General features: G+C 35.7%; 1 protein-coding gene across 1 annotated transcript in view; it reads right to left on the reverse strand.

Annotated features, from left to right (window-relative positions):
- The window catches only part of LOC127846694 (uncharacterized), a 41,832-nt gene that overhangs the window by 13,532 nt on the left and 14,455 nt on the right, over positions 1-13,845 (reverse strand). The window contains exons 2-3 of the mRNA XM_052378175.1: positions 6,136-6,803; positions 5,676-5,834 (exon numbers count right to left, since the gene is read on the reverse strand). Of these exons, the coding sequence (XP_052234135.1) occupies positions 5,676-5,834; positions 6,136-6,666 (690 nt within the window). The 5' untranslated portion in view covers positions 6,667-6,803. The remainder of the gene's footprint in view (positions 1-5,675; positions 5,835-6,135; positions 6,804-13,845) is intronic.

Raw genomic sequence — 13,845 nt, forward strand, 5'->3', positions numbered from 1 at the left:
ATTTAGAGTGAAAGTGATCGTGTCCTTAGACCTAGTGACCCCAATTTCACTAGGGATCATCTACTGTCCAAGGCCAATGCACATGTAAAGTATCAAGCCAAAATCGGTCAATATGTTGACGAGTTATTGATCGGAAACAATTTTCACATTTAGTGTAATAGTGACCTTGACCTTTGACCTACTGACCCCAATTTCAAGAGGTGTCATTTACTATTCAAGGCCAATGCACATGTGAAGTATCAAGCCAATCAGTCAATGAGTTATTGATCGGAAACGATTTTCACACTAAGTGTTAGTGACATTGACCTTTGACTTAGTGACCCCAATTTCAATGGGGTCATCTACTGTCCAAGGCCAATGCACCTGTGAAGTATCAAGCCAATCGGTCAATTTTCTTACAAGTTATTGATCGGAAACGATTTTCACATTGTGTGTTTTTTTGGTGACTCAAATTTCAATAGCAGTCATCTATTAACCAGGACCAATGCATATGTGAAAGATCAAGCAAATTGGTTGATTGGTTGATGAATTATTGATTGGAAACGATTTTCACATTTAGTGTGATAGTGACCTTGACATTTGACCTAGTGACCTCAATTTCCATAGGAATCATATACTGTCCAAGGCCAATGCACATGTGAAGTATAAAGCCGATGGGTCAATTGGTTGATGAGTTATTAATCGGAAACCACTTAGTGTAATAAGTGACCTTTACCTTTGACCTTTTGACCCCAATTTCAATAGGGGTCATCTACTATCCAAGGCAAATGCACATATATAGTGCCAAGCCAATCGGTCAATTTATTGAGTTATGGATCGGAAAACGAACTGGTCTGACATTCAGACTTCTGTACAGACAGACAGACCGACCGACATCCAGCAAAACAATATACCTCTTCTTCTTGGACAAGGGGAATAAAAATTCCTATATTGACGTCCGTTTAAATAAAGCCTTAATTCATTCTTCTAATTATTCACTGTCGTGTTATTATATGATTTCAATATCTCCGTTCAATAATGTGATTTTCAATATATTTTTCCCAAAAGATGGAATATTTCAAAGTTGTTAATGTGCTTGATTATATTGATATTTGATGAAAGTAAGATTTGCCATGTCAATGCAGGTCCAATTAACTGGTTTTAGTTCAGTCAACAAGTTTGACTTTATTTCCAATGATATTCAATGAATATTACTGGAAATAAAATCAAAATCGTTTACTAAACTAGATGAATTTCATCTAAGCAGTGTTTACAGTGCTCCAGCTAGGATTTTATAAGGTCAGGGTGGCTATTTTGTCACAAGGGGACTTTTGAGCGCGCAGTCTTTTGTCAAAAGGGCACTTTCGATTGCGCAGTCGTAGCTGGAATGCTCCCTGTTGCATATTAATTTATATATAATGAATAATTGTAAGAATACATCATTTCCATTATTATTAAATCATGCTTATAACAGGGGTCTCACGAGTAGGCGATTTGTTCGCCCATGGAATATTAATTTCGCATATTTATTTCATGAAGGTAAAGTAAGCTCTTCGCCTTTAAATGATTTACTTTGTGCCAGATATTGATTGATTAAAATCAATTTGATGTGGAGTATTGGACTTGGGAGGATTCGCAGACATAAGTTGCCCCATTTACAGGTCATGCAAATTTGAACATTCAATAGAACAGTCTGGAGCTTTAAGACTTCTTAAAATTGTTCATAAATGATGCCTTGATTAATTGCCTTGTGCTGGCTACAAATAACTATGCTTAAGCAAACTTAAATGGTCCATTGATTGGCAGAGGTAACCTAGCACTGGCAATACATATGGGGCTCATTTACAGGTCAGATTTGGAATATCTGCTTTAAAATAAGATTTTAAATTAATTTTTAATTTAAAACAAATATTTGTAACAAAATATGCATTTTATTTAATGTTGAATTGCTTAAAATTAACATGGAAGTAAAATGATTCTGAACATTACTGGTTTGTTTCAATTGAATTTTATTTCATACACCTGTTCAGAAAAAGTACCATCATTATCAACAATCAATGAGAAATAAGAAACACGTAGGTTGTTTACACTTAATATGTCTTATTGTATAAAACAAGTGAAGAGTTGATTGAACGCTGAATAGAAACCACTCATCCTTTAAGTTGCCCCAAAATATATGTAAAACTAAGATCTATCACACAAATGTACAATTTCTCCCAAGTTATTACCAATTCTCCCTATTTTGGCTTTAGGAAGAAGTAACTTCACCCTACATTTTGAGCCTAGCTAGACCCTGCTATAAATATCTACAATGAGAAATAAATTAATAACAATGAAATACAGGTTTATAAATTATAACTAGAAATGGCGCAGCAGAGGCCGATGCGTATCCCCACGTTTGACCCAGGGGTGCCCCAGGGTTGGTAATGGGGCAATGCATAGTTGAGATTGACCGTATTGTCATAAGAGAAGTTCAGTATCAATTAGAAGTGAATCGGTGTAGAAATGAAGAAGTTAAGTAAAAGGATATTTTGGACGGGTGTGGCTTATGTGGACGGGGCGCCCCAGGGTTGGTATGCATAGTTGAGATTGACCGTAATGTCATAAGAATAGTTCAGTATAAAATAGAAGTGAATCATTGTAGAAATGAAGAAATTATAATAAAAGGCAATTTTTGGTGGAGTGGCCTATTTGGACGGGGCGCCACAGGGTTGGTAATGGGGCCATGCACAGTTGAGATTGACCGTATTGTCATAAGAGAAGTTCAGTATCAATAAGAAGTGACTCGGTGTAGAAATGAAGAAGTTATAGTAAAAGGCAATTTTGGGTGGGTGTGGCCTATATGGGTGGGGCGCCTCAGTGTTGGTAATGGGGCCATGCATACTGGAGATTGACTGTATTGTCATGCATAGTTCAGATTGACCGTATTGTCATAAGAGAATTTCAGTATCAATTTGAAGTGAATCGGTGTAGAAATGAAGATATTATAGTAAAAGGCAATTTTGGGTGGGTGTGGTCTATGTGGGCAGGGGGCCCCAGGGTTGGTAATGGGGCCATGCGTAGTTGAGATTGACCGTATTGTCATAAGAGAAGTTCAGTATCAGTTAGAAGTGAATCAGTGTAGAAATGAAGAAGTTAAGTAAAAGGATATTTTGGACGGGTGTGGCTTATGTGGACGGGGCGCCCCAGGGTTGGTATGCATAGTTGAGATTGACCCTAATGTCATAAGAATAGTTCAGTATAAATTAGAAGTGAATCATTGAAGAAATGAAGAAATTATAATAAAAGGCAATTTTTGGTGGGTGTGGTCTATTTGGACGGGGCGCCACAGGGTTGGTAATGGGGCCATGCACAGTTGAGATTGACCGTATTGTCATAAGAGAAGTTCAGTATCAATAAGAAGTGAATCGGTGTAGAAATGAAGAAGTTAAAGTAAAAGGCAATTTTGGGTGGGGCGCCTCAGTGTTGGTAATGGGGCCATGCATACTGGAGATTGACCGTATTGTCATGCATAGTTGAGATTGACCGTATTGTCATAAGAGAATTTCAGTATCAATTTGAAGTGAATCGGTGTAGAAATGAAGAAATTATAGTAAAAGGCAATTTTGGGTGGGTGTGGTCTATGTGGGCAGGGGGCCCCAGGGTTGGTAATGGGGCCATGCGTAGTTGAGATTGACCGTATTGTCATAAGAGAGGTTCAGTATCAATTTGGAGTAAATCGGTGCAGAAATGAAGAAGTTAATGTAAAATATCATTAAAAATGAGTGAAAATATCTGACCCGGCCCCACCCTAACCCCCATAACATTTGACCCAGGGATCAGATCAAAATTCCAAAAAGTGCAGGGTCGCACATATGCTCATAGCTCCCATGTGTGTAAGTTTCAAGGTTCTAGTGCTTATAGTGTAGGAGGAGATAGTGGCCAGGACGGACAGACAGACGGACGGACAGACGGACGGCGGAGATAACCACAATATTTTGAAAAGCGTGGGGATAATTATGTCTAAACAAGAGGGAATGAAAGGCCCAAAGTCGCTCAACTGAGAGAACAAGATATTATTGGGACAAGTCTTCTGACCAAGTTTCACGAAGATCGGAAAATTAATGTGTCCTCTAGAGTGTTAACAAGGTTTTACTATAGCCATATAAGAAAATGCCCGGCCCCCTGGCAGCCATGATTTTTTAACCAACCGGCATCATTTTTGAACTCATCCAAGATATTATCGGGATGAATCTTCTGACCAAGTTTCATGAAGATCGGACAGTAAATGTGGCCTCTAGAGTGTTAACAAGATTTTACTATAGCCATATAAGGAAAAATGCCCCGCCCCTTGGAAGCCATTTTTTCAAGCAAACATAATTATTTTCGAACTCATCCAAGATATCATTGAGACCAATCTTCTGACCAAATTTTATGAAGATTGGACAATAAATGTGGCCTCTATAGTGTTAACAAGGTTTTACTTAAGCCATATAAGTAAAAATGCCCCGCCCCCGGTGGCCATGTTTTAAAAGCAACCAAAACCATTTTCAAACTCATCCAAGATATCATTGGGACAAATATTCTTACCAAGTTTCATGATGATCAGAAAATAAATGTGACCTCTAGAGTGTTAACAAGGTTTAACTTTAGCCATATAAGGAAAATAGCCCCGCCTCTGTGGTGGCCATGTTTTGCAACCAACCGGCATCATTTTTGAACTCGTCCAAGATATTATTTGGATGAATCTTCTGACCGAGTTTCATGAAGATCGTACTATAAATGTGGCCTCTAGAGTGTTAACAAGATTTTACTATAGCCTTATATAGCCATATAAGAAAAAAATGCCCCGCCCCTTGGCGGCCATGTTATTCAAGCAAACGTAACCATTTTCGAATTCATCCAAGATATCATTAAGACAAATCTTCTGACCATATTTCATCAAGATTGGAAATAAATGTGGCCTCTAGAGTGTTAAGAAGATTTTACTATAGCCATACATGTATAGCCATATAAGGAAAAATGCCCCGCCCCTTGGCAGCCATGTTTTTCAAGCAAAGGTTACCATTTTTTGAAATCATCAAAGATATCAGTTGGACAAATCTTCTGAGCAAGTTGCATGACGATCGGAAAATAAATGTGGCCTCTAGAGTGTTAACAAGGTTTTACTATAGCCATAAAAGGAAAAATGCCCCGTCCCCTGGCGGCCATGTTTTTCAACCAACCGGCATCATTTTCGAACTCGTCCAGGATATTATTGGGATGATTCTTCTGACCAAGTTTCATAAAGATCACACAATAAATGTGGCCACTAGAGTGTTAACAAGATTTTACTATAGCCATATATAGCCATATAAGAAAAATGCCCCGCTCCTTGGCAGCCATGTTTTTCAAGCAAACGTAACCATTTTCGAACGCATCCAAGATATTATTGAAACCAATCTTCTGACCAAATTTCATGAAGATTGGACAATAAATGTTGCCACTAGAGAGTGAACAAGGCAAATATTGACGTCGCACAAGACACAACGCACGACGGACAACAGACAAAAGCACTGATGTTCATATTTCCATTAAAAATAGTTCAAGCGCAATTTTCTAATGACACAATCAAACACCTTGTAGTACACATGTACACATATTCCTTGCAAGCATTCTTTATATATTAAATATCCGTTTTTATATAAAGACAAACAACACAAACACAATAAATTTACATCACTGAGTTTCCTGCGCGCTTCTGTCGCTGAGGTATCATGCAATAAGCGGACTGGATCAGCAAGTAGGATGGTCAGTGTCAGAAAGAAGTACTGCAGATCAGCATCTGTAACCTTGCAGTCAGCAGTGTGGCGTACATCTCGGCCTATTTGTCGGACCTAAAGAGAGAAAGGATCGCTGTGACGTGTTAAAGACCAAGAGAAGCAGCATTGAGGTAAACCTACACACACATGGACTGTCAGCGTCAAACTTATTACACGTGATTTAAAAAATGCTTAATTATGCACAGACTATATTTTTAATTTTAAATAAGACTTGCATATTTGATACAATGAGAAATAATTGCATGACATACATCGCGTCACAAAACATAGTATTATGATGATTCAGTTAACAAACTAAACTTTGAAGAAAATAATCACATATTCAGCCCATTAGACTGGTAAATTTTAAGAATACCTTTTCTAGCGGGCATTGCTTATCAGGCGGCGGCGGTGATAGACATGCGGCAGAGAGGCATGTCTCGAAATGCTTGCAGTTCAACACAATGCTAACCACACCATTGAAGTCAGATTCTTGCACAGATGATACGCTGCTATATCCGTCCGGTGGGAGGTAGCATTTACCGATTTCCCACGGATCCGTCACCCATAATTCAGCTTTAGTGTTTGCCCAGCTAGGACGTTCAAATCTGTGTAACAATGTGATATCTTGTTTCACTTTATCACATGTTTGGCATGACTTGCGTTGTTGTGAATTGTGGAAAGAACAGTTATTTCCTTTCCTCTTTTTACACACGTACTGAGTTGAACACGGTATAAGGTTTTGAATAAAGCATTGTCCACAACTTCTACCAACTATTGTTTGGACGTTTAATAATTCTGTCACAACAAAGTCAGTCAATCCATCCTTTGTCAAATTGAGGGCAATGCACGCTTTGAACCAGTTATTGGTCTGCTTATCGGTGAAGATGTTGGTGTCGGCAGCCATCCCCAGGAGACTAAATGAACCATTCAGTAGAGAGTTAGTTTGTGGACAACCGAGGAGTAGATGGTATTATGGCACGTCATACATGTTCTTGTCTGTGAGCATCCTCTGATCATGTTATCTTGGTTGCTTTATTTGTCCTATAATTAAATAAGTATATTTTACAAAACTTAGATCGTCTGTTCAAAGAATCAAACCAACTGAAACGTAAGGCATATCATTCTTAATTTTCTTAACTAGATACATAACTATAGTTTAGTTAATAAACAATAATTTCCAACACTAGAGTTGGTGGGGAAATCAGAGGAAATTGATGTAACAATCCTGAATAAATAAACACGAGGAGCAGAAGGCTTGAAGGCCCCTGGTGTAGTCCAGGATGACGCCTTGGCCAGGTGCCAGTCAGGAGTTCCCTGAAGCTCCTGGATAGAAGCACTTTAGACGGCCCAGAAATGCCCTATACTTTTTTCAAATAAAAAAATATTATTTTTTCAATTTTCTGTCTATCCATTATCCTCTTTTCATATGCCCATTGCTGGAAACAACAACCACGAAAACTTAATACATACTTTTATCAAATCAAATAGCTTATTGCCATTATTGTTCACCTTGGCTGAATACGGGCATATCAGTCCATAGATTAGGACCCAAGTCTGATTTTAGTAATAAGTAACATGAGCTGATTGTTATTTACTGTTTCCGTAAAGGATCGGATTTTAATTTGTAAGAAATATGCAACTGTAACTAATTACATTTATAATACAACATATCAACACAGAAATACAATTACTATACGACTATCAGTACTTAAAATATAGATTATCTATTTGTTGATATTCTAGATTTAATGCGTACGTCAACGCTCTTTGATGCTAAAGTTACCGCGCGCTTACTTAAGAAGGGTTTACACAGAAATGATCTGGGACAGAAGAAAGATTAACACGTACAAAACGATATGATACAATAACATATTAACTAAACGATTCATCACAATAATTTATACAAGTTCGGTTATTTACTTAACGAAATGCAAACGTGCATCACTAAATAGTTAATTTATATTTTTATTTTTGTTACACAATACAATTTAATAATATACGTGAGCTCCTAGTGCAAAGCACGTGATCATTTAAATGAGACCCTCTTTCAGCATTGTCACTGCCTTTCGCACAGTGAACATAAAATACATAGGTAGTAATTTTATTCTACGAATGCACATGATATTGTCTTATGTTATTAAATAATGTAAAAAAACGTGTATAATTGTATTCAGTTAAAGAGTGTAGTGTTATGTACAAGAATAATAAATGTTATATCAATACAATAAAAAAAATGTGAACGCTTGTCCGACTCAAACATTTGAAAAAGTATGCATTTAAGAAACCGACATTTTCCATACTTTTGAAACACAAACTAAGGGACTACAAGGTAACAGGTCGGAATTGATACACATATGTCTAACGAATGACATTGGGTCGTTTATGCGCAGTTATTGTTTAACTTGAATACACAGTTAATATTTCGATCTGCCAACACAATATAGACCGCTTACAAATGTAGAATTAGAAAATAAAAATATGTAAAAAACCGTTGGCAATAAATTAATTATTTCAATATTGATCATTTCACACCTCAAATAAATATCGATCTTTATCAAACAGTGATAATACATAACAATAATTCATACGTTTTTTACGAACAAACCATACGCAAACAAAGATCATGTTAAAAAATCGCGCTTTAATTATTAAGTTAAAATAAGTTTTCGAATTGCCATCGCTGTTAAGTAATTGATCTAGTTTACTATGACGAATGCAGTTACATTCATGACTTTATAGTGTCTTGACTGGTTTTAGTGCTTAAGGCGTCTTTTTAACCAAACAAACATAAAACTAAAATCACAAAACACTAGAGCATGTTAATACTCATGGAAAATCAATTGGTTACTCTTTGACAATTGAACGCAATACTTGGTGACGAAACAAGTCGAATGTTAAATGTTCTGAAATGGATAAGCCAACTCTATGATGTTTTGACGTTTTGCTAAGTTTAAAGACGGAATAGTCCGTAATTGAAAAGTGAATGTCATTTGCTTATATTTGATATATGTTGTTAAAATGTGTTTCAAGTGAAATGTATTAAACACATGTTTTTTATACTAACTATTAATAAATAAGAAAACATACCCGCGCTCTATCTACTCCTTTAAAAGCGTCAATACTCAAATATAACCCGCGTAAAACAATATCACAACAATCGAACAAAGCGTCGTCTGAACGAAAGTGAGTCTGACCAAACAAACTTAATTCACGTAAATTAGAAGTCAATGTAATTTGCTTCTAGTTTATATATGTTGTTAAAATGTGTTTCAAGTGAAATGTATTTAGTGATGGGGATTATTACTAAATATTATATAAACAAACAAAAAACTATTCGCAAAACACCAGAGAAGTTCAAGAGGAATGGACAGTTGATAATGAAACAAACAACGAAACATGTTCGAGTTCGAAATATAATTGTTTATTTTACTGAAAATCATACTTCATTTGTTGAGAAATATTACACAAAATCAAGGTTTCAACGTTTATTGATTGACACATAGCCTACTGTTGCTAAAAAGGGCGTGCTCATTTAATAAATAAACAACTATATATGTAACACCAACTACAACTACAACAATCATCCATCAATTCGTTTGTATGCACATTATATATACATTTTAAACCGCCTGAACATTATGCCAGTTTCAAGCATGTGATTTTGTTCCTTCGAACAAGGTATTTAACTAATTTAACAATTAAGAAATGTGAGATAATCACAAATAACTGTTTCCTGGCGTTTCAATAAAGCTCTTATGTACATGTAAATGTGTAAATTGTTAAAGTATTTCCTGATATAGAAAGGTCAAACAATTGTAGTATTGTGCATGACTTGTGCAAATTATTTTACATCGAACTGTGGTGTTGTTCAAGTTTATTTTAAATTTCATGAAAATCTAGTAACATTGTCCCGTTACATAGCTCGAAAATACATAGATTTGGGAATGTGGAAGAAATACAAATTTGGAAACTCATCAGGTGAATTGTGTGCTATTCAACCAGACCGCCGTTAACATATATACCAGTCATTTTTATCAAGGTGTGTTGAACTGTTATGCGAAACATGGCGAATCAGATTGACAAGATGATATGGAAAACTACGTTTAAAAATAAACCTGAAAGTTCATAAAACCATGATGAACCAATACATTACCTTAAGGAAAATATTAACGGGTCTATTAAAAGCGGTATGCGTATTTACGAATAGTGTTATAAATAAAAGTGAGGTATCTCTATAAAAGACGCCATAAAGTAAATATTAATGCTTACTTAAGATTGTATTCGAGATGTGTGGCCTTAAAAAGACGACCACAACACATTAATACAGCAAAGCGATTTATAGACAGTATATTTTGATTTGTCAGAACGGAACACAGTTATGGGTGTTGGTTCCAAATGTTATCTCCTAATACAAATTCATGTGCATTAGTGACAGAAAATCACTGATTAATGTATCATAAAGACGATGCCTAACGAGGGTATAAAATATGTTTTTTCATAAACATTGTGTGCATTGTTTGTCTTCGAAATCAATAATGATGCCAAAAGCTGTACACTTGATAAAGCTAGAGATTCAAGCGTGATATTTGTTTTTCGCAAAATGTATACTTAATGGTTTATTGACCAATATATTATTATACAACAATGTGTTGATGAGTGTCATGATAATTGAACTAAACATATTACTTCTAGACATATTACATGGTTTCACGTCATCCATATACGAAAAACTACCTAAGTGGCTATGCTTTTTCAACGGATTTAAATCATTAAAAACTCGTTCAATATATCGAAATTTGTTAACACTGTTTAATTCTAGCAAAATAACAAAACCTTACCGCCCACTGGCGGACATGTTATTCAACACACCGAACACTTTAATGTTTCATTGCGTTTGAAATACAAATTTGCCTCCTAGAATTTCAACTAACTTCAACATGGTTTTGCCATAGCCATATCAAAAAGACAGCCCCGCCCATGTTGCGGTTATGTTTTGCAACTAACCGGAACCATTTGCGATCTCTGCCGACATATCTTAATTAATCATTTCTGACCAAGTTTCCCAAATATTTGATGAATAATATGGCATCTAGAACGTATACAATAGTCCACTATAGCCGTATACGGGTAATAACTCTGTCCCTTCGTTCGCATGTTTTGAAACGGGGAAATATTTTCAAACTCGTCCAAAAGAAATTATAAAATGTACTGCCCACATTTCAAGTAGAATAGACTAAAAATGTAACATCTATAGTGTTAACACATTTTAAATAAAGCCATATAAGGAACACTGTCCCGCCCCCTGGTTACCATTTGTAAGCGAACCAGAAGCATGTTCGACCTCATCCAAGAAATCATTTGAATACATATTCTGGCAAAGTTTTATAAAGACTGAACTCTAAATGTGAATTTTCAAATTTAAAGAAACTCTTTTTTATTTAATTGACCTCACAAGTTTTTTGACTTACGTTATCCAGTTTCAAACAAGGTCAAAATATAATTTGGGAAAATGTTCTTATCAAGTTTGTGTCCTATAGAATATTAACAGTGTAAATGTTGACTACGCATGACGCACAAGGAACGATGATTGAAAGGTGATCCCAACAGCTCACCATGTGCATTATGTGAGCTTAAAAAAATAGTGTCATCGGCTTTTGTTTTTATTGTATTAATAATTGCGCAAAATGCAATTTTGTTTGGAAACTGCTTTAGTTCTACTTGTGTCAAATCCTAATAAATCATTGAAAATTGTTGAAACTTGCATTGTGTTCTTAGTTTGTACAGTACAGCCAAAGCGGCACAAACATAATCCGCGGCTACGCCACGGCCAGATTATTAGTCCGCGGCGGCCGAATCGTGTGTTCACGCGGCGTATCGCCGTGGCACTCGGCATCGATCCGCGCAACGACGCCGAGTCTGTATTAACCTCGCGTACTTTCGCGGAGTAAATCCGCCGCATACGTACGCGGCGGATCGAGTGAAAAGATATCCACCTACATGTGCATACATGTATGTGTAGCGTAGAATTAATTACGCGCAACTGTTTATGTTTCGTTCGATAATCATTATTATATTTGTAATCCGAAACACACTTCAGAATTTTAATGCGAACGCGTCCTTTGGCAAATTCTTGCGTCAAATAAACAGTGCTAAAATATCCTTTGTTTCATAAAAAGCGAAAATTATGCAGACATGTAGAACGTCGTTTGGAAAGATTGGGTGTATTTTGTGTTGTATAAATACATGAACATCACGTCAGGCGTAAATCGCGTGTTCAGAGAAGAAAAAAACGCCCCGATTAGACGTTATTTCATCATCTCTATAAATAGTAACAAATGCCCATATGTATTTGATACTTAAGGAAATATCGAGAATGTTTGTGTATCGTAAATATTTACCAGCATTTGCTTTAAAACTGGAATATACGGGATTATCGGGTAATTAGTAGCGATATTAACTGTATAATATGAACAAAATAAAACGTGTTTATATACGCATATTCAAACAATAGTTGTAATAAGCTGATAATTAACAAAACTACAAATACGTCGTCACCGTCTTGATTATTGATGTGGCTTCAAACTGCTAATTTTCTCAGCTAAAATATAATAGCGGAATCAACATGCAATTTATTTATAAATCCACCATATGCTGGAGCCTTGACCACTTGTATGTGCGAAAACATAATTACGTGACCTTGTTTATGTGTGAAATACATACGCTACGGGCGGGAAACAAACTTAATAATTGGCCAGACACATTAACTATGCTTACATGTATATGCTAATCCGCGCACAATATATTTATTATGATTTTAATTATTATTATAATTGTTCTTTCAAAATTTGTTAACTACATGTAACTTACTAATAATTATAAAAAAAAATATTTCATGATCGCATCGACTCGGCATCATGTCGCGGACCGCGGCATGCCTCGGCGGACAGATGCGAAGTTTCGCGGCGAAATGCGACTTGCCGCCGCATACTGACGCGGCTTCAACGACTGACGCGTCGTTTCGCCTTGCCGCCGCGGATCGCGAAATACGTTTGTTCCGCTTTGGCTGTACTGTAAGTCTTATTATCTACGTTATATGGAAATAAAGCAAACTTTATAAATAAAATGCATATTATTGTATAAACATTTAGAAATAATTTGTACATTCAATACGACCAATACAATCGATACAAATGTATGTTAAACATACATTTGAAATGGTTAAATGCTCCAAACATCAGAAGTTTGCCAAATTAAGTGAATGTACTTCTCTTTTGCTATAATAATAAAACTATATTAAAATCTTTAGCACAACTTTACAGGTCAAATTTTACAAAAACATGCACAAAACATTTCGCCGTCCAAAATACAACATTTTGGGAAACAATTCAAGCAGTTAATAAAATGTTTCGATGGCATAATGTAACATGTTACAAAAACAGACACTTAGCCGACACCATAAAAGTTAAATTACAATCTTTTATTCCGTCTCATCCGAAATAATGTTTCCTTAATATTTTATTTGTGTTTAAGTACGACATCCAATTGTGAGAAATGTAGTTTTGTATTTCCATATTATAAATTCATCAAACAAAAACTGTAAACACTATCAATTTATATAAATCCCTATTTATATCAAAATAAACATTCACAAGCCAAACTGTTCCGAAATATACCTTTAAACGAGTACATAAACATCGCAATATCCTCATAAAAGAATATCTCTTGGGATAGGGTTCAAATAAACTCGAGATATACATCTGGAAAAACACCCGTTAGGCTCCACGTCAACCTTTTATACCAAGGTCAAGGATAAATTCATATTGAGTGCGAGAGCACCATTTTCAGTGTCTTACTTATTGTCAGATTTTAGTTGTTACTACATTAACTGAAATTTGAAAATTCAGATATCTTGTAAATTGCAACGAGATTGTTATACATTAATTCAGATTCTATGTATATTTTTAGATTCGGTTGCCGTTTTCGGATGAAATTTATAACGGCGGACGTGAATTGCGATTTCTTGAACAGTCTTTTCATTTGAGCACCAGTTTACAGTCTGGTTCTAACGATGTTTCTCATGTGA

Source organism: Dreissena polymorpha, chromosome 9 (assembly GCF_020536995.1).
Source record: "Dreissena polymorpha isolate Duluth1 chromosome 9, UMN_Dpol_1.0, whole genome shotgun sequence".
In the NCBI taxonomy this organism is placed as follows: Eukaryota; Metazoa; Mollusca; class Bivalvia; order Myida; family Dreissenidae; genus Dreissena; species Dreissena polymorpha.